Raw genomic sequence first — 20,767 nt, 5'->3', positions numbered from 1 at the left:
TAATTTCATATTAAAAATGGCCCCTATTTTTCAAATCAAGAAGAAAGCAAATGTTTGACAAAGTTATTGAAAGAAAATAAAATCTTTCTGGTATGATCAACCCATGATCCTGCAAGGAAAAGCAGATAGGATTCAGAAATGAAACTTCAATTGGGAGATTGGAGATTTAGTAGATTTTCAGTTGTGTCTCACTCTTCCTGATGATGGATTGAATGGTTTGATTTGTTCAAAAGTGGAGACATTTTATTTCCCCAAGTTTGGAAAACTATGCATGCACATCAAGGCTTTGCACGAATAAAACAATGCAAAAAAAAAAGAAAAAAAAAAAAAAAGAAAAAATCAAACGAGAACAAAATAAACAAGGACGACATATAAATTGTACAACTCTTTATTTTTGTAAAAACTCAATTTTGATGATATCCCAAGAAAACAATTCCAGTGACTGGAAAGAGTAGCAAACATGAAAAATGTCAGTTATAACAATTTAGGCTCAAATAAAATCTTATTGGTTGCTGCTAAAGCCAATATAAAGCATTACTTCCACAGGCCATCGTGCATTTAGAAGTTGTTTGTGCGATAACCTTATAAGACATTTACTGCGCTGCCAACTTAACCACATTTGAAGAAAAAGAAAAAAAAGAGTATGTATTCTCACCTTGTAGTGCCAGCAGTACTTCTGTCACAATGTAACATTTAATTAATGGGAGAAATATGAGGGGAAAGAAATCATACCACCATGCTCAAGGCACTCCCTACAAAGTTTGAGGATTGGATTTAAAAACAAAAGAGAACCTTCTTGAAAGTACTGGTCGCCGCATCCAGCTTTTTGTCCCTTTGTTCACGAGTCGGTAAAAAAATAAATTCACTCCTGAGAACGATCACATTGACGATGCGACAAATGGAGCTACAATTTATCATAAATCCAGTTAAAAATGCATCTGAATCCTCGTCAGACGTTTCCCATGTTGAGTAAACAACTCCTGTAGCACTACAAGCGCTTCATTTAGCTGTGTGAATTGCTGCCTGTTGACATAATGGGGGACACACCAATGAGTACGACAACACAAAGGGACGTCTTTACATAAAAAAAAACAAACAAGGATTTAAAGTACTGAAATTACAAGAACGTACATATAAGTGACAAATTTTCCATTGAAGACTTTTTCTTGGCAAAACAGCAAATTTAGGGAAATAGAACTTAAGTGTCTTTTGCCAAGACGCAAGATAATTAACGTCTTTTCAACACAAATTAGAAAAAAAAATCACCTCCTTGTATTTTTAACTATGTAAACACGGCCAAAATTAAATCCCCGTGCAGCTGAAGCTTTGTGAAACATACCGAACAAAAGAACTTTGACGCCTGCATTTGAAAGCTCTTGGTACCTGCAGACATCCAGCAGGAAAACAACTCATCTGACGCAGGAGGTCTGAGGGCCAACATAAGTCGAAAGGCAGAAAAAGTCAGCTGGCTTGAACTAGTTTTACATTCATTCTTTACACACAGTTCTGATGTATGATTCTGTAAGCCTCACTACTTCATAGAAAATCAAAGATAAAAAAAATACTACTAATGAAGTAAAAACACTGAACACATGGCAATCTAACTGAGCAGAAAAACGCATGGTGCAACAGGCAGTGGTGACAGATTTGGTGCCGACAAATATCAAAAAGTGAAAGAAAGAAAGAAAAAAAAAGGAGTAAAGCTATTGATCACAAGGGCTGCGATCTGCTCACAGTTTAAGAGCGTACAGCTCCTAATATCGACAATATCAAAGACAACTTTAGTAAGAAAGGAATTCAACTGATGCAAAAGTACGCAATTACTCCAAAGCTTTGTATTTACATGTGATCTTCCAATTTTTCCAACAAAACTTCTGGAGAAAGAAACCAAAAAGTCTCAAGGTGGAGAGCGGGAGTGGGGCCGTCACCCCCTGGTGTCAGGCAGTCCACCGAGGTGCTGGTGTCCAAATAATGTCTTCATTCTTTCTGTCAAATGTAGAGACCACAGGAAATTTCTACAACGGGCATAATTTCATGACAAGTGGCTACAATTCTTGGTGGTTCCATCACTGAAGTACTACGCAGCCACCTTGTTATCCTTCTGGAACAGATAAAGAAAAAACACCAGGAATCAGCAAAAAGCTGATTCAGCTTAGATTTTTCTTTCTACTAGATTTCAGTTGAATACGTTACGATAATATGATATATGATAATATAGTATGATAATACAGTAATTAAGCGTCCTTGTTATATTTACCCTGTATTCAAAATCAGAGAAATCACGGCCTCCTCTGCCACCCCTGAATCCGCCCCTGAAGCCGGGCGGGGCCCCCCGAGGCGGCCCAAAGAACCCTCTGCTCGACGGCCGGCCCCGGCCTCCGCGGGGCCCCATGTACCCTCGCCCACGGAAACCGCCTCTTCCACGTTGGTGTCGGAGAGGGATGCCGAAAGTCTCTGCGTTCATTCGTCTCTCCTCTGCCCAGGTTGGCCTGCGCTCCCTGACACAAACGCAAAACACAAAATCGGCTCACAGTTAACTTTAAACAGCAAAAAATAAATAAATAAATAAATAAAAAAGCCACACACACACACACACACACACACACACACACGCGCGCGCACACACACACACACACACACACACACACACACACACACACAAATGTGGAGGAACTGCTTGGTAACAAAGCTTTTGGTTCCAAATGTTCACATTTTGCTTTAAGTGATGGTAAGATGCAAAAGCGAAATAAGGATGTATTCACGCCTGACCAGAGTTTGTTTCCCTTGTTGGTTCTTTTGTCTTAGTGTGAATACATTCAAGTGAACTCCGGTGCTGACCAAACAACCGGACTGAGACCCATTTCTTGAGGCGGTTTCACTTCCAGGCGAACTCTGCTGCAGTTCGCTTCTGGTTTTAATACAGACTAGTATTAATCTGAACCAACTACAGGAATTACACGCCTTTCTGGACTTCAGCAGACACCAGTGCTGGTCATTATCGTAAAAATACTGTAGCTAATGCATGTAATGACTGAAGTCGCATCTGATCCGTTTTCTGCTTAGCCATGCTGCTGCCAGCATGTTGAGGGTCAGACAATGCAGAGAATCTGGCCTCATTTAGCTTGCACCAGTTTTTACTGATGCAGTTATAAAATTAGAAATTTTACAGTGTGAAACCTGCACTGTGTGAGCTGATTTGAAAATTCAAAACGCCGTTTCAGTTGTAATAACGGGACAAATGTGCACCACAGAAATGCAGCAGCAGAACCTCCAGAGTTTGTTTACTTTCTCGGTCTGTGTTTTGTCCCACCCCATCATTTCTGTCCAATGGGAGCAAAGATCATCACCTGCATTGCTTTGTTTACAAATTATAGTCCACTTCCCAAAAAAAGAAGAAAAAAAAAGTGCAATTTGAAAGGAAACGGCATAATTTTTTTTTAATAAAGTCTGCTTTTGGTACAGACCAAACAAGGGACTTTCCTTGAGTGAATACAACCTAAAAACCAAAAAAAAACAGCCATCATTTTATTTGTTTTATCAAAACTAAAACAAATATAACGTGGTTACTTTACAGACAAATTTTAACAGACGACAACTGAGGTTTGACTCGGTTCACCAGTTAAAAATTTGCCGCTGCAGTAAATGATGAAACTTAAGAGAATATTTGACTTACCTTGGAAATCCACCATCACCCGATTTACTTGAAGAGATAAAAACAAAAAGTCAGTTGCGGTTTCACATGTTGAAATATATGAATTTCATGAACAGAAAGTCAAACCAGTGATGATACAGTTAAATATCAAGTCCACACAGAGTTGGGTGCATCTGAGCCGTATCTGCTGTGTGAGCTGTAGTACCTTGAATCATCACAGGACAGGTTATCAAAGAAGGACTTAGTCTTGTCATAGTAGCAGGTGTTTATCGTAGCCTCCTCTTCCTCAGTGGCGCCCTCGTTGGCTGGATGTTCCGAGTCAGCAGTTTCTTCTCCGTTCAGAGCCTTTTCAGGTTTGTCATCTGTTTGTTGGAAGAAATTAGAAACAACACTTTGCTTTTTTTTTTTCTTTAGCAGGAGCTGAAAAAATATGCTCATCTAAAACAAATTTTGTAATTATTTTTTAGCATTTTAGAGTCTGGATGATGCAGAGGGACATTTGTATTATTTTTTTTAAGTATGTAGCTTTGCACTGACAGATGTAAACCTGCTCCTGAGTCTAAGTTAGGTGAAAGTGATAAAGAGTTCCTAAGCTGTGTTTAGGCATCGTGTGGCGTAGCTGACAGCTGCTGAATCAGACATCATCCTGAGCTGAAATGTTACCTTTCAGTTTCAGCTTGTTCTGAAACTCCTTGTCAATCTCATCCTTGTGAAACTGGGCGTTGGCAGTTTCAAAGTCAAAGTCCTCATCAAATTTCATGGTGCCATCTTTACGCATGTTCACTCTGCCCCTGCTGCGGTTTCCTCTTCCCCGGCCGCGGCGGTTGGACTGAACACCAGCTAATACCGAGAAAACATTCACATTTAGAAAACAGAGCAAGTTTGACAAATATAACACTAAGCATGGTAGTACTAGCTCTATCATGTCTAAAATATCTTGTTAACAACACTGCAAACGGAGAAAACTGATTTCTGTAATAAATGCTTAAGTTTATTTTACCAATATGACGCCTGTTAGGATCCCGGTTCTCGACAGCACCCTGCTCATGATCGGGCTGGGAAGTCTTCTGAACATCAGGAGCTGGACAACAAACATTCAGATGCTCATCAGTGAAAACAGCCACCAAGCAAACAGGCATGAATGCAAATGGGGAAAGAAAAAAACAAAAAAAACACAACTGTTGAATCTTTGCACCAGTTCATACCCCCCAAAATTACAATTTTTGCCCCCGACTGTGTATGCAATCTTTGCAATCTTAGTGACATCTTCCTCTCTGAGTGAACTTTCAGACTAAGTCAGTATAGAAACATTTTGAACACATGATAGTAATAACTTTATGCATTTACAATTTATACTCCAGGATGAACCAAATAAATAAATATCTGGCACCGACACAAAGATATGAGCTTGTTAAAGCCTCACCTTTCTTCTGCTCAAGCAGATCAGGGGGTTTCTGGCTGCCAGTGGCAGAGCTGCTGGGTTTGGCCGTCACTCCTGGCTGAGTCCTCTGACCAACGGCGGCAGGCAGACCAGGTGCAGCTGACGGGGGAGCCTGCACCGACGGCTCCACCGGGGCAGTTTTAGCCAAAGAGTCCCGCTGAGGACTTGTACGTCCTACACAGCAAAGGAAAAAGCAAATCTAAGTTGATGTTGATGCAACTTGGTATTAGATCCGCTGCCGTTTTTGTAAAACACATGAACGCCGAGCACAAATAAATGCAGATAAACTGTAACGTTGAAAGGCTTTCATTCTTTTGATTTGCTGCAATGATGTGAACAATGGAGATGACTTTACTTTGATTGTGCCATCTGTCAGACAAGTCTGCTTCACTAGTGAAAAACGCTAAAAGTTGTAATTTTGTGATAAAATCAGAGCCTCTTGTTATTTAATGACAAAGATTATACACATTCATCACTACAAATAAACATTTCTTCGGTTATAGTGCATTGTGGCAACATGATGCACTATAACCAAACACAGAATGTTTCTTTTTCTTTCTTATTTTTTTTCTAACTGTGACAGCGACTGACCTCCAGCAGATCCAAACTGCTGCGACCCGATGGGTGGAACGCCGAACTGGCTGTAGGAAGGAACCGGAGCCCTGCTGAATGCTGCATAGGAACCAGCTGACCGGAATGATGGTGCAGATGCTGCACTGGAGGATCCAATTGATGACTAAAAAAGTAAAGACAATTGTAAGAATACACATACGTTTTGAATAAATTGCTCAACAGTTAATAAAATAAATAAATGCGTGCAAGTCTAAAATGACCAATATACCACCATGCATACACTACTTATAAGCAATCTGATCAGTTGTAGTTGGAAAAAAAATAAAATCATGGTCTCTCTCTTTTTTTTTTTTTTCCAGCAGATGTGAATTCATGATTCATATTTAATTCCTACAAATATATCTCGTTCATTTTGACCCATTTAACACATTATTCATTATCTCCATTTTAGGTTCTTCGTTTTATTGGGAAAATATCTATTTTGATAATCATCTTTTACATCAGTCTAATGTAATTGGTACACTTACAGTGAAAAGTGTAAAATAGGATTGTGTGGCAACATGAAGCATTTCTAGAGACATAACTTTCTTTTCTGATTAACATGGGTGAAGACAAAAGACGTTCAATACAGATAACGTAAAAATCAGCATAATAAGCCGTCTTTCTACACATAAATAAACTTACCTGCACTATGGCAGGGTCCTGAGGAAGAGAGCTAGTGGCTTTGGGTGGCTCGCAAACTGTTAGGTCTTTTATATCGCTTCCTCTGAAGATGATGTACTCAAACACTTCATCCCGAGGTGGTATAGGCCTTTCTGTGGGACGGTCTTCAGTGCCAAAAGAGCGAACTGTTTGGAAATAAAATGCAAAGTTACAAAAATCAGCTACTATAAGTGAATCTGGGGCTAGTATTTGAGCAGTGGTTACTTGATTGGTAAGTACGCTACTGGCATTGATAACATACTTATAATACACTGAGAATCAATATTGGAGTACTTGCAGATACAGGGTACTCATAAAAGTGTCCTCCTGGAACACTTAGAAAGATCACAAATGTGATTTTTTTTTTGATGAATAAATGACTATTAGATGTTAAAACAATTTCAATCCAACCATTGATCTTTTTTAAACTGTACATATTTGCTGATGAATGTTGTAATTTGAGTCGCAATGTTTCACAATTTAAGAGAGAAAAAACACTACAGCTCTTTGATTTCTTATGCAGATCTAATATCTTGGAATTATTTCAAAGTTCTTTTGATGGTTGAAACATTACATTCTTTTGGTTTTACATTAAACTCTTGCTTGCATAACTACAACGATTCTTCCAATATTTTTCTACTACAAACCTAATCAATAACAACATTTAAAAAATAAACAATGGATGAGGCCAGCCTAGAACATTCTTTAAAACTAAACACTGAATTAAAACGCAATGACAAGTTTCACGTTCATAATCTGTTCATCGTCATATTTAAAAATATACAACGGTGAACCTGTTGAAATTTGTGATTAAACGTAATGAAAATGTTTCAGAGCATTAAAAAGTGACTTGTATAACCCAATTATCTTATAAAAACGGGGAATTCGGACTTAAATACAATTCAAGCGGGCAAAAAATGTTTTATAGTATAAATATGCAAACTTTTGAAACCATTTCTCTCTCAACGGTGGATTAAGGAAAAGGTCGAAATCAACGTAAACAAAAGAGACAGCGTTACCACAGTTTAGCTAGCCGTTAGCCAGCTAGCAAAATGCTAGCTAACTAAGACAACTGCGTTAAAAAGCACATTGACAAAACTACTGTTGGAAAATTGCTAATTTTGCCCGAATGAGAGCTACAATCCTCTTTGGGTGGGTTTTCTTACCTTTAGCAAGAGCTACTGTCGAGTTTTCAGTGTCGATGGTGTATAAAATTCCTTCATAGCGAATCTCGGCCTTAGAGATTAGGCTAATTTTGCTGCCAATGTACGGCGTCCCTCCTCCGCTCATTTTTATCCGCCGAGTTAACTAAAGCGCTCGCTATCGAATAAAATGTTTATCTTCCGACGCAAAATCAAATGTTAAATATTCTGAAGCGATGTTTCAAAACTACATAGCATAAAACTAATAAGATGCTATCCCTGAACCACATTCGTCCCGTTCCTTGACTCCTTAACACGACATGGCCGACTTCATTTTTGCTTCCTCCGCCGCTAAGGATTCTGGGACAAAGATTGTGCTCTAAAAATACGCGTCCTCTCTTTTAAGTAGCTGCTCAAGTAAAACTACTTGGATTTAGAGAATATGTTTGGACTTCAGCAAATACATATAATCAAGTATCTTAATCAATTTAAATTATTCAATAAAAAAGACAATTCGTCAATAAAAGTAAACCTATCGCCAGCGGTTATTGGACAAGAAGCGGGGTACACCATGGGCAGCAGTCTATTACCAGACATCAGACACACAATTTCAAACAGAAGAAACACTTTTTATTTTTTTAACATATGAAACATGTGTTACATATATGTATGCTAGAACACGGTAAAGTACTAACTACTAAGTGGCAATTTATGGTGTGTACCAATCATTAATGTGACTGCCAAAAACTACAAAAGATTCAGCAGATAGAAAAAAATAGCTAATTTATTTGGAGAAACACTACACTCATTGGTTGTCAAAACATTTCAGATACAGAAACATCTCTCTTTTTTTGGACCATCATCACATTTTACAGTGCTCTTAAACATCATTTGCAGGTAAAACTACTCACTTGAAATTGTGGGACAGGCATTAACACTACCCAATGGTGTCAAACACTGATTCTGATCAATTTCAATTGTCGTGTATTCAATTGTCGTGTATAAAACCATTTTTAATCAAACTTATCTATTTGGGTGTTTTATATAGATCAATATCTCTTTAATAACAAACAAACAAGCAAACAAACACTAATAAACTTCTATGTAATTACAGTGGGGGATCTGTAGTGAAGTTCAAATGTTTTCATGTCCACAACAGATTTGAGTTTAAAGTAATCTTTTAATTTTAAAGGACTACTTTAAAATTTAAGTAAAATTAAAGTAATCTTTATTCCTTCGAACTTCTGGGTCGAAGGGATAAGAATGCCCCAACCAGACTCCCAAGTCTGATGGATAATTTGTAGAGAGACAAAGATTAGGGTTAGAGCAAGGAGACTTTCCAACTTCAAAGACTTGAAGCTCCTTAGAAATGATAAATTACCAAACCACCGGGGAAAGATGGAAGGTTTTGCCACTGTAATGCCAATAAGCAGCCTTTCTCTGATTAATGAGGGATATGAATGGTTTGTTATTATAATAAAATGTAAGAAAACATAAATATATTAAAAAACATACTTCTTTTATTTAACTTTTTTTTAATCTTTTGGAAGATATGTTTCTTTTCATGTCAGAAACCATCAATTTGGTTGATTAAAGAAAAACAATCCAAATATGCTGAGGGTTTTAAAAAATTGGTAACAATGGTATATTACAAGAAAAATTTCTTAAAGTAATAGAAATAGGAATAGGAAGCTTTACATCACTAAGGCATGACATTTTAGGGCAGTCAAAGATAGAAAAAAATTAAGCAAATTTCTGACAAAAAAAATCAGCAATTTTATAGAAAAAAATAAGTAAATTTTCAGTTTTTAAAAGTCATCAATTTGCTAGAAAAAAAATCTAAGAAATTATTGACTTTTGAAACTCACAAATGTCCATGTTTTGTCTAGAAAATTTCTGAGATTATTCTCAAAATTTTTGAGTCTGTTTCTTAAGCAATTTTTGTCCTTTCAAACTCAGAAATGCCTTAGTTGTTTCAAGAGAATGCCTGAGATTAATCTCAAATTCTCTGAGTTGTTTTTTGAGGAAATGCACTCTTTCTTTTTTTTCTATCTGCAATGGCCTTAATATGCCATTTTATCTGGGAATGAAAGATATTGAGATTTGTAGTGTATTAAAATAACATTCTGAATGCAAGTTAATGGCACAAACAGTCAAAGGTCATATTTTTACTCTATTTAATTGTTGGTTTCCTAAAATAATGACCTAAGTCATTTCATTGCCCAAACTGATTTGGGGAAGAAGAAAAAAGGACAACTTTTTTCTTTCCAAAAGATGTTTTAGGCAAAAAATAATAATAAAATCACTTTTTTTTGCAAAGAAAGAAAATTACTTAAGCCATTATTTTAGGAAGGTCACAATAACATGGATAAATGAAATTCACACCCAAAAAGACAACCTGAACACATTCTATGTCATTTACCTCAATAATTTTAAATAAAAATGAAATTAAATCAACAACAACAACAAAGAGTCAAGAGACCCAGGAGGGTTAAAAAATCTCCCGTAGAGCTCCCCCTCATCTGGTGACGTTAGGCTCATTCCCACAATGCCTAGTAACACGCATGCGCGGTGCGGCCGCTATAAAGCTGCTATCTGTGCTCAGAGATGGCGGGCGCCTCCGACCCCCTGGAAGATATGCTCTTTTCAGAGGTGGATGAGAAGGCTGTTAGCGACCTGGTGGGCTCTTTGGAGTCTCAACTGACTGGGCAGAGCAACTCCGCGGGGAAAGCAGACGAAAACGGAGGCGCTGGCTCTGTGGCCCCTGCTAACCATCACTTAGGAAAAACGCTCCCAGCTCCAGTGAGTACCACAACACTAGAACAACAACAACAACCTGGACGGCGGAATAAACCTGAGATGCGCCAGGAGGTGAACTCTAAGGACGCAAGCCCGGATAAAACTGTCACCTCTCTGTCGCTGAGCTGCTCCTCTTCTTTTGGCGAGCCTCCCAGCACTTCGGCTGGCTGTGTGAACGCCACTAGCAGCGGCATTCAATCACATGGAGCATCCATCACACCGCTGACTGCATCTGGCGTGTCAACTTTGGCATCCCCGCAGGACAGCATCAGCACCACATCCAGTCGGAGCGCCAAGGTGAGCCAGTGCACAGGTGAGGCGCCCGCGGAGGCCAGCGCTCCGAGGAAGCGCGTCGCGACGCCGAGAAGGAGCCCCTCGGCGCGGATAAAGAGTTTGAACGGCGCAGCGGTGACGACGAGACGGAGCAGCATCACAGCGGTGACCGACAGCAGCATCATCAGCTCCGTGGACCCGGGCGCAACTCCGCCAAACTCCACTCGATCGGCCATCAACACTTCCACGTTCACTCTGTCCAACGCAAACCTCCCCGTGGGTCAGTCGGCTATTCCTCTGGACCGGGGGACTCCCACCATTGCCTTGCACAGACTCCCGAGTCACATCGTAGCCAGTATTGCCCAGAACGGCAACGGGACCAGCGTTTCGGCGCTGGTCCAGCAGGGTGCTCGGATAGAGCCCGCCACATCCTCATCTCCCACGGGAGATCTCAGCAAGGCGGCCACGGACACCGGGGCTTCCAAAACAGACGACTGTCAGTCCAATATTGTAACGCAAAGCCAGGTTGGTAGTGTGAGCTCTGTAATAAACACTGTATTACCGTCTGCTTCCTGCGCTATCACACCAGCAACAACCACTACAGCAGCTCCTACTACCACCACCACAGTGACCCAGCCTCTGAGCTCCGCTACAACAGCTGTGTGTACCACCGCCATGGCGACCACATCTGTCTGTGGAACTGTCCAGACCACAGCTGTGACCTCCACCATGAGCATGGTCAGGCCCACAGCTCCCTCTCCAACACCTGCCGTGGCCACCCCTGCACTGTCTCAACCCCGTCCAGGGGTCCCAACGCCTCAGAGGATAGTAGCCCCCCAGCTGATTGTCAGACCTTCACAACAGCAGACCACCATTCAACTTCCCCCTGGCTTTACCATCCCACAGGGTAAGCTTTTATTTTGGAGGGTTGGAGAAAATGTGCTTTTTTTTCTTGGTGTGCAGTGTGTTTATGTAAACGTTATTAAGCCTTGTTCTCCAGATTATCCTTCCCTTGTAAAGATGTTCACTGTAAACTATTTGAAGGTGGTTTAATTTGAAAATGAAGACGCCCAGTCTGCTGCCTTGAAAGTGCAAGTAAAGTCAACTAGAGCATTGTTTTGGTTTTAAAGTTCATCAAGTTGATTTAACAACAAAAGGCAAATTGTCTAAACCAACTATTTATGGTATAGTTTATCATTTATTGCATTAAATTTCTTATAGTGATTGATTTAATTGATTTAATTTAATTGATTGATTGATTTATCATTGTCATGATTAATTCCAAACCATCACTTTTGTCACGATTGCTTTTTTACTATTTCCTCCACTATTTAATTTTTACTGTTTGTCCAAAAAGAGTCCCAAAAAATCTAAATAAATTTGAAAATAGGGTTAAATGTAGTTACTTTGTGCACTTTAGTGATAAATCACACTTCTTTACGTGACTGGTGTCCAAAAGAAGTGTATTAAAAATCCACTTCTTTTAAATTATAGTTATGTATATAACTATATACATAGTTATATACATAACTATACTCCATAAACACAAGAGCAGAGCATTTGTGTTTATGGAGCCATGCAGTTAGCTACAAAAGAGGTAATCAATAGTCCTTATAATTTTTGTTGTTATTAAAACAGTGGCACAATATTTTATGATAAAACTTTAAGTCCATATCGCCCACCTCTCGTCTAAACATTATTTTTTAAGATCTGATAGCTCATTAACCTTCAATTGTTAGTAGTTATCGCTTAATACTGTAATTTACACCAACTAATTATTTCACATTATGCAAGAAATCTGCTTTCACCTAGCTAAACAAGGGCACTTTTCTGTATTACTTTTACTCACATTATCAATTTAAAATAACTACTTGTTTTTAGCCAGTATTTTAGATTTTGAATCAACTTGGATGAACAAAATATCTGACCTGGTAATGCTATTTGTCTAGAATCATTTTAAATTTAGCTCAGACATTTGGTTCAAGCAGAACTTTAGCAAGAGAAGAAAAATATCCTCAACTATTGTCAACGTAACACACTTCCATCTCACTCACGGTGCAACACAGGATACAAAAACATGCCGCTAAGCATCTTGGGTAATGGCTCCCACTCCTGCCCGTTTCTTCTTTCAGTTATTTTTTATAACTGAAAGGAAAAAAAACAAACAAACTTTGTTAACTCAAAAGTTGAGTAAACAAAAAATTTTGTCATTTCGTGGGGAATAAAAAGTCAACACAACTTACTACTGTGAGTTTATTTTTCATAAACTCACATTTAAGTTAAAAGTCTAAAGCTTGCAAGATTCCCTTTATTTAATGAGTAGAAGTTAGTGGACACAATTAAATGCGACTAAAATGTTTTACAGTGCACAAGGCATGAGCATAAATTTATCTTTTGTTGTTGCCCCACAACGAAAACTATTGCCTCTCCTAACAGTTCATGTAAAACAGTGGTTCTCAAACGTTCCATAGAAAATCCACAGTAGTTGTTTTTGTTATCAGTGTTGTGGCTACCAGCCCAAGGTGCCATGCCTTTTAGCAGGGGAGGCATGCAGCATAAGCTCTACAAATGTTGCCTTCCTGCCATGTTTTTTCTATCACTTATTTGCACCCCACTCAGTGGGGAGTGAGCACCTCTTAATGTTGTAGACTGTGAATGGCTAATTCTGCAAAAACTGCTAAAATTAAATGACTGTTTCAGTTTTTTTCTTGGCTCCATTTGATCACATCTAGTCCAAAAATGAAAAAAATAAATAAATAAAAAAAAATAAATAAATACTTAGACTGGTTAAACCTAAATTGGATTATTCACTGTTTTAGACTTGGTTTGAGATTTACGAGGCCTTTGGGCTATCCAGGGTTGAAGGAGAGTGGCTCAAAGACAAAGGTTTGCCCAGGGTGCCATTAATGAAATGCCTCTGGACGTAATGCCTCACTATATCCAAAGTTTTGCCTTACCGACTTTTTCATTTGTTCTGTTTTGCCATAAAAACAGAAAAAGCATTCCTATCCATTTATACATGCTTAAAGTAAAATTAAATAAGCAGGAAGGCGCCCTAAAGTCAGGAAACAAGATTTTCTTCCAACCCTGACCTCAACATCCAATTTAGCCGATCTGCATGTAAAATAAGGTGATAATTGCAGTAATAAAGTTAATTTGTTCTGTGTGTATCTCATTGACATTTTTCCCGCACACTAATACTGTCAGTAAAGATGTACCTTTAATGCTTAATGACATAGAATAAAGAGGTATCATTTATTAGCTTGTATTGCTAATTGCAGTTAGCCTGTTCAATAGTTCAGACAGGAAATTCCAGATATAGAGCTGGCCAGTATGGATAAAATATATAAAAATATTATTTTTCTTCTTTGAAAGGTTTCAGATTTGAAGTCTGGTTTTTAAGATTGCATCTGTTTCAATACAAACTTAAAGAACAAATTGAAATATTCAGTAAAAATAACTAATGAAATATTTTTCAAAAATGTCATAAACCATTTTTATGACATGGTTTGAGATTTACGAGGCTTGCTCGAGGCAGGAAGCAATTCTTCCTGCCTCAAGAATTGGTGGACTTTCTGGATTAATACTCCTTCTCAAGTAACAATATGTTGCTGTACAATTCCCATTTGCTGAACTGAGAGTCTGGAGGGAACTAAAGATCAGGGTGATGGCAAGGAGGACTTCCAACCTTAGAGGCTTGGAGCTTGTTACCAGATCAAATCATCAAAATACCTCAGGAAATATAAAGAGGATTTGATTAACAGGTTGCCAATTAGGATCAGTCTATTGATAACTGGTAAATAGTTACCAATTCTGCCTTTTTGTTGTTGGCAATTATCAATGGACTTGATAATTTGCCTTTTAGCTGCTTTCCTGATGAATGATTTTCTTGCCTTTAATTTCTATTTAGCTCCTCCACGACCCATTCCTAACCTGTCTGCTGTGGTTTTGGTTTTCATGATGCTGTTTGTTCACATAGTTTCACTGACAAACCTCTTGGACCTTCACAGAGCAACTGTTGGCTGTTTATTTCAGTGTATCAGAGTAAAATGATCTAAATATAAATACATCCACAACTGTTGAAAAAGATGTATTATTTTAATTTGACTCAACAGTTATCCACTATTTTCTGTTGGTTTATAAGTTGAAGTGTCTGAATTAGACTGGCATTTGGGGCCTTAATATGACAAAAAGTGAAAATGTCAGAATAATTTTGCCAGGCACTGAATGTTAGACGCCTGTGAGATCAGTTTCAACAAAATATCTTCCTTTCATCTACAAACTTAATTATGTTTATTTGATAGAACCATTTTGAACTAATGTCATCTCAAGGCATTTTATAAAAAGTAATTTTATTTCAGTCATACATACATTTCAATTGATCCCAGGTATCAAACAATGCAGTCGAGTTCAGTTCATTACTCAAATTAGTCAAAAAGTTTTTTGTCTAAGGAAACCCCGCAGTTTGCATTGAGTCACTGACTTGCTGCATTCACTTGTCCTGGACGAACAAGCAGCAACAGTAGACGATCACACGTGTCGCTGGTTTTTACAGCACTCCCTCATACTGAGCATGCATGTATCAACAGTAGAGAGAAAAAAAAACCCTCCCTTTTAACTGCAAGAACTCTCCAGTAAAACCAGAACCTGGCTCAGTACGAGCGACCATGTGCCAAGACTGATGGGGTTTCAGAAGACATAGCAGATACACAAAAAAGAAACAGAATGACTTTCTATGCTTATGAAAAGTAAAAAGTTAATGGAAAGAGATGGAGAACGTTTAGTTTTCGGCAACATTATTTTAGCCCATGCTTCCAGATGTAGCTTCAATGGCACCAGCCACCGAATTTATCCATTCAAGTCAGTTAATCTGAGAGCAGAATGTATAACTATTCTGTATGCATTTTGTTCCAGTCTCACTTCCCATTGGTTTGAAATACTTTTAAGAAAAAAATTATTTAAAGAATTTCAAATATTCCACATTTATGGAGATATGTTTTACTTTTCAAATTGAGAATTTACTAGTTTTTCTAAATGGAAAGAACTTTGTTTTCTTTGTTTTATTGATTGTGCTACTATTCTTACTTTCCTTGTTCATGGTCAGTAGCCAGAAGGGTTTCTGTGCTGCCCTTCCTCTGAGTCATCTGACCTCAGACAAAAATTATTTAGTCTAACAGTACCATAGAAGGGTTAGAATACACGGTCAACTTTGTTATTTACAATAAACTTTGACAAGTTGTCAATGTTATAAAAAGAAATGCATGAGTAAGTCGACCAAAGGTCAGAATCAGACAATTTTACTATAATTAGATTTTATTGGTTAATGTGTACACATATTAACTAACAGAAGGCATTTTCTTTGAGTTTGTTGAAAGGAGAAATAAATGTTTTGATGCTTAAATCTGAATGATTGTTTAGTTTTTTCATATTCTTTTGATTTCAAAGCTCTCTCTACCTCTATTCAAGTACCTGCCATGCAGTTTTGGCTCTTTTATGTGTCCTAGTTCTCATGTGAAATTTGTTTAAAATATTAATTGTTAGGTCAGACCTCAAAGAAAAGCCTTAAATTCAGACATCGATCTGACCACTAAATGGGAGGGAAAGTGCACGAGACATGAGACACAACAACATAATTGAGGAATGGCCTTTGGCTGTTTCTTCCTCATGACCTAAGCGCTAATAGTCGTTCCTCGCTGCCTTGCAGGAATGGTGCTGGTGCGCACTGAATTGGGCCAGTTGGTGTTGGTTCCTCAGCAGGCTTTGGCCCAAGCCCAGGCTCAAGCCCAGGCCCAGAACAACATCTCTCCGAGACCTGCTGCTCCAACGACGGGAACGTCCTTCAGAGTAACAACTCCACAGGTGAGACTCGCCTCCAGAGCTCAGTGCTAGTTACCATCATGCAGTGACATCCCTTGTTCTGGTGTGTTATGGCATGGTCTGCTTTTACGCTCACTATCATCTGATTGTTTATAGGTAAGGACAAAAACTGGAAGCATGCTGCTGTTTGGTAACTTTCATATAGATTCATTCAAATTATTATCATTTTTTAAAATTATTATTATTTTTAAAGACATTAGGGTTTTTTAGGGTTTTATACTGGAAATGGAAACAGCCTAGTTTTATTTGAGTTGGGAAACATATAGGTATTCAAAAAAATAAAAAATATAAAAAATGCAATAATGTAACTATTAGTTGTAAAAAAACCCCCAAAATATTTCATTTGTTAAGCTGGTTGGTCTGTAAATGTAGCTACACTTGAACCAAATGGAACTTGATATCTTTTTTTAATCCAGATATTAACCTTGTTAAAGAAAGTGCTGATGACATGCCCAATATTCTCATTTAAGGAATTTTTTCCTATCAAGCATTGTCGAGGTCGAGATACAGTCTGAAAAATTGGGTATGTTCTTTTTTTTCCCCTCCCACATATTGGGACATCACAGTCAGGCCTCCCTTCATGCCACATTATAACCACCGTATAATCTCCATTATCTCCTGACATTTGAACTTAATGGATCACAAAAATTTTAGGAAACATTATTTCCTTGTGAAGACTTTTGTAGCCCTCTTTGCACTCTTTGCACTCAACACATGGTTTCTCCTTTTTCCATAAGAAACATGTAGGAACCCAGTAAATCAACACAGCGCTACCCTGAAATGCTGCTAATTTGAGGTCTGCTAAGCTAACATATCCCATGCAACAGACAACCATTGTAATGGTTAAATTAATTTCAAATTTACATTTATTTCTTGTAGCAGCTGCTTTGTGTGGAACAAAAAGTGAACTATGTAACACTTGGAAAGTGCAACCCACATATCTTCATTTCATTGCAGCTTAAGGTGCATTTTTATATTATATCAGGGCAAACAACCATTTTTAACTCTTGAGAGCAAGCGTGATCACAGCTAAGGTGTAACCCCATGTCTTTAGCTAGTTAATCTTTTAGTTAATCTCACGGTTGGTGACCTTTGTGAAAATGAATTTGACTGATTGAATTTGATAAACTTTGATCTTTTTTCACACTGTTGAGCCTGAACCCCGTGAATAAATGCACGGCTTAACTCTAGTTGTTAATTGCAGTACGATTGATATCTTAAAACGCCTAATTAGAACAAATGGATATACTTGATTATTTTATCCATAAATTCAATTGAGATTAATTGGTGAATTAACATCTCAAGGCTTCATAATGACTCCACGGGGTCCTCTCATAAAAATTTAACGGGTTGCTGAATCATTAATAGGAATTTGATTATTATCACCTGTGGATACATCATTCATTTGGAAGCTGGAACTTATGCTTCTGGGTGCACACCTTTGGAAAGTACTAAGTGTTCAATTACAAGGTAGGTAAATGTTTAGGTCCTCTAAGTTCAGATCAGTTTTACTGACGCAGAGCACCTGCCAGGTAAATAAATGTCTTTATGATTCAGAACAAACCATTTAGTATTTTCTTAGTCATTTATTGTGTTTTTTTAAATTTTTTTATTTTTTCATTTTCTAATAATAGTGTTATTGGTCAACTCTAAAGCTTTAGTTATAACTATAAATAAAATATGAGTATCTGGAGTCCATAAATGTTTCCAAAAGTATTTATCTCTCAATAAATACAATCTAAATTCTTGGTTAATTGTTTATTTATGGAATTGTCACTAAATACAAGTATTTAAAAGAAATGTATATCCCTTAATTTTTCAGAGATGAAAATAGTTTCCATCCCTGTTCACTATTGTGGGAGACATATAAATAATTCAAGTCTATATATTATTATTGTTACTTGAGTTATTTCTCTGAGTTTCTGTTTCTCTGCTATTTGAAGAATATAAGCATCATGAATTGCATGTTATCTAAGCTTACAATTACAAGGCTTTTTGACTGGTTGTTGAATAATTAGTTTAAAAAGGATGAAAAGCGTTTTCTTTTTGTAGAAACCTGACACCCCAAGAGTAACACAGTCTTTTAACTATCACTTTCCATTTGTTTTTTGAATCTGTACGTTTGTGTGTGTGTGTGTGTGTTTCCCTTCATTATGTCCAGTAAAGACACATACATACCTCTTTTAAATACCTCTTTTTTGGACAAAATGTGTGACGTATGAGGGAGCTTAAAGGGGCTCGACTAGCGAGAGCTTGCTGCTCTTATAGCATAATAAAAAACACAAAATAAAATCCAGGGTAACCACTTGTCTTCAGAAGTTAATATAAATACTTTTATTGCATGTCAACCTTAGAATATTAATGAGCAAACTGCACTATGGTGACCTAAGAACACACAACACAGGGCAGGGCTAAAGAGTTTGAGAGGTTTAAAACAGAGTCAGTGTAAATAACAATGTCCCAAGTCGTAAAAACCTCTTTGGAGTGAGTTTTGTGTTAAACCAGGAAACAGCCAAGATATTCATAGTAACTCTGGAGGAGCTGAAGAGATTCACATCTCAGGTGTGAGAATTGTAGTGGTTGAATAATAGCCATGAGCTTCAGAGATATGACCCTTTTTTTTTAGGAGTAACAAGAAATTAAACTATGTATTGTTTTCCTTCCACTTCATAATGATGTACTTACCTCAGTTTAATCTTCAGTCAATAAAAAAACATTGAAGTTTGTAGTTGAAGTTTGTGAAGTGTAGTTGCAAAGACAAAACATTGACACTAGAGGGCAGCATTTCATTACTCAATTTTTCCAGTTTGGTTCGTCCTGCTTTTATTCTCTGACATTTACTATTATCTGTTCCTCCTAATTTCTGTGCAACCTCAAGATAAGACAATATTTTGGTTTTATATCATCATGCTTTATTTCAAAAGTCAGTGAAAGCTAAAGCATACTATATCTGGGGAAATAGAAGAAGGTGGTAGAACTGACATAAAAAAATGTTCAAAAATGCATCCTCTGTTTGGGTTCATATGCAAAATGCCGAATGTCAGGGTTTAAGATTCAGAAATGTAACATTCTGGTGTATAACACAATCTTGCAGGTAGTTCTGCTCCCTCAAAGAATAAACTTTCATACTTTTGAAACCTGGCATTGAGTGATTGTTCTCATGAAATGTTGTCGCCGACATATTCATGAGAAAAACTGTTAAATGTTAGACAGTAAGTTGGTCAGGGTGTTGTGGATAGAAATCTGCACCAGTTCAGAGCAGAACTTTGCTTCCAGCCTGCCAACCTGCCTCCATCCTGACATGCTCCGCTCAAAAGAGACTCGCAGATTGTCGTCGCCTCTCCCAGTCACTCTGTTGACAAATTAGTGGGCCGCGGCGTTGCCATCTCGGCAGGAAAAGCAGTAGCTGTGAAATGAAAGGGAATGGTGTTTATTCCCAGAGCTCAACCCCTCTGTCGGCCTGTCACTCTTCCTATGAGCCCGAGGGAAGAAACGGAAGGCATCCTGAGCTTCCTTCCTTCCATACCTGTTAAATCATTCATCATCCAACTGCCTGATTATTTTAAAAAGCTAACAAGGCTTTGGTTCTCCAGTGTGCTCATGTGGGAGTGAAAGTGAGCACGAGCGGGGCATAGCTGGGGGTGGGATGCACCCCGTGGCTCCTACCTCCCCCCCCATTCATCCGTCATACACTGACTTCCCCCAACTCTTTAGCTCTACAAAACTTTTAGTGGAGGGGAAACTCCCTCCTCCTTTTCTTATCCTACTTCTGCACCGAAAAACTGCCCACGTTTTCACTGTGTGCATGAAACTGCAGTTCACACGAGTGTAAAACCTAACAATGTATCGCATCACTATATCAATATTTGCTTAGATGAAATTGTATTTGTGTTTGAAGGGTCATTCATACTATGAATGCCATGACTATATTTAGCCAATTGGATGCTCTCTGACTTCCCTTGATTCACATAGCGTGTACATTTTTAAGTTGCCAAAATTCAAAGTAAACCGCACCGCATTTCAATATTCATCAAAAGCATTGCAATTACACGTTTTCCTAATATTGTGCAGCTTCGTTTGAGCCTAAATTTGGAAGCACGTGTGTTTGTGGTGGTATTTCTATGACTTCTTGCTCTTGTTTGGGAGCCAGAGGTCAGAGCAGAAGGCCTCCTGGGTTGTTTTGGCCAGGAGTTGGGCTATATAGTAGCGTGGTGTCACACTTCCCCCACTTATTGCTTTCCCTGGCTTACAAGGAAGACAGATCCAGCTGAAAAAGCAAAAAAAACAAACAAGTCTTTGTATCCAAAC

The 20,767-nt window shown here is 38.1% G+C and overlaps 2 protein-coding genes across 3 annotated transcripts in view; one reads left to right on the top strand and one right to left on the bottom strand.

The window, feature by feature from the left end:
* Positions 1–372: 372 nt before the first annotated feature.
* On the bottom strand, positions 373–7,882 carry lsm14ab (LSM14A mRNA processing body assembly factor b). The gene is made up of 10 exons (XM_015002840.2): positions 7,535–7,882; positions 6,351–6,514; positions 5,685–5,829; positions 5,076–5,267; positions 4,653–4,733; positions 4,316–4,492; positions 3,858–4,014; positions 3,674–3,700; positions 2,258–2,498; positions 373–2,101 (listed from the first exon to the last, which is right to left on the bottom strand). The coding sequence occupies exons 1-10, from the start codon at positions 7,656–7,658 to the stop codon at positions 2,078–2,080; spliced, it is 1,332 nt and encodes a 443-aa protein (XP_014858326.1). The 5' UTR covers positions 7,659–7,882; the 3' UTR covers positions 373–2,077.
* Positions 7,883–10,050: 2,168 nt separating this feature from the next.
* LOC106909672 (transcription initiation factor TFIID subunit 4) overlaps positions 10,051–20,767 on the top strand; it is a 103,208-nt gene continuing 92,491 nt past the window's right edge. The window contains exons 1-2 of one of the 2 annotated variants that reach the window (XM_088004400.1): positions 10,051–11,489; positions 16,287–16,441. In XM_088004400.1, coding sequence (XP_087860526.1) covers positions 10,118–11,489; positions 16,287–16,441 — 1,527 coding nt within the window. In that variant the 5' untranslated portion in view covers positions 10,051–10,117. The remainder of the gene's footprint in view (positions 11,490–16,286; positions 16,442–20,767) is intronic. The other variant, XM_088004399.1, reaches the window with a different exon arrangement.

The sequence above is a fragment of the Poecilia mexicana genome, unplaced genomic scaffold (assembly GCF_051168715.1).
Source record: "Poecilia mexicana isolate PSO_F unplaced genomic scaffold, ASM5116871v1 scaffold_3, whole genome shotgun sequence".
In the NCBI taxonomy this organism is placed as follows: domain Eukaryota; kingdom Metazoa; phylum Chordata; class Actinopteri; order Cyprinodontiformes; family Poeciliidae; genus Poecilia; species Poecilia mexicana.
Note: the sequence above shows the minus strand (reverse complement) of the source record. Positions and strands in the feature narration are given on the sequence as shown.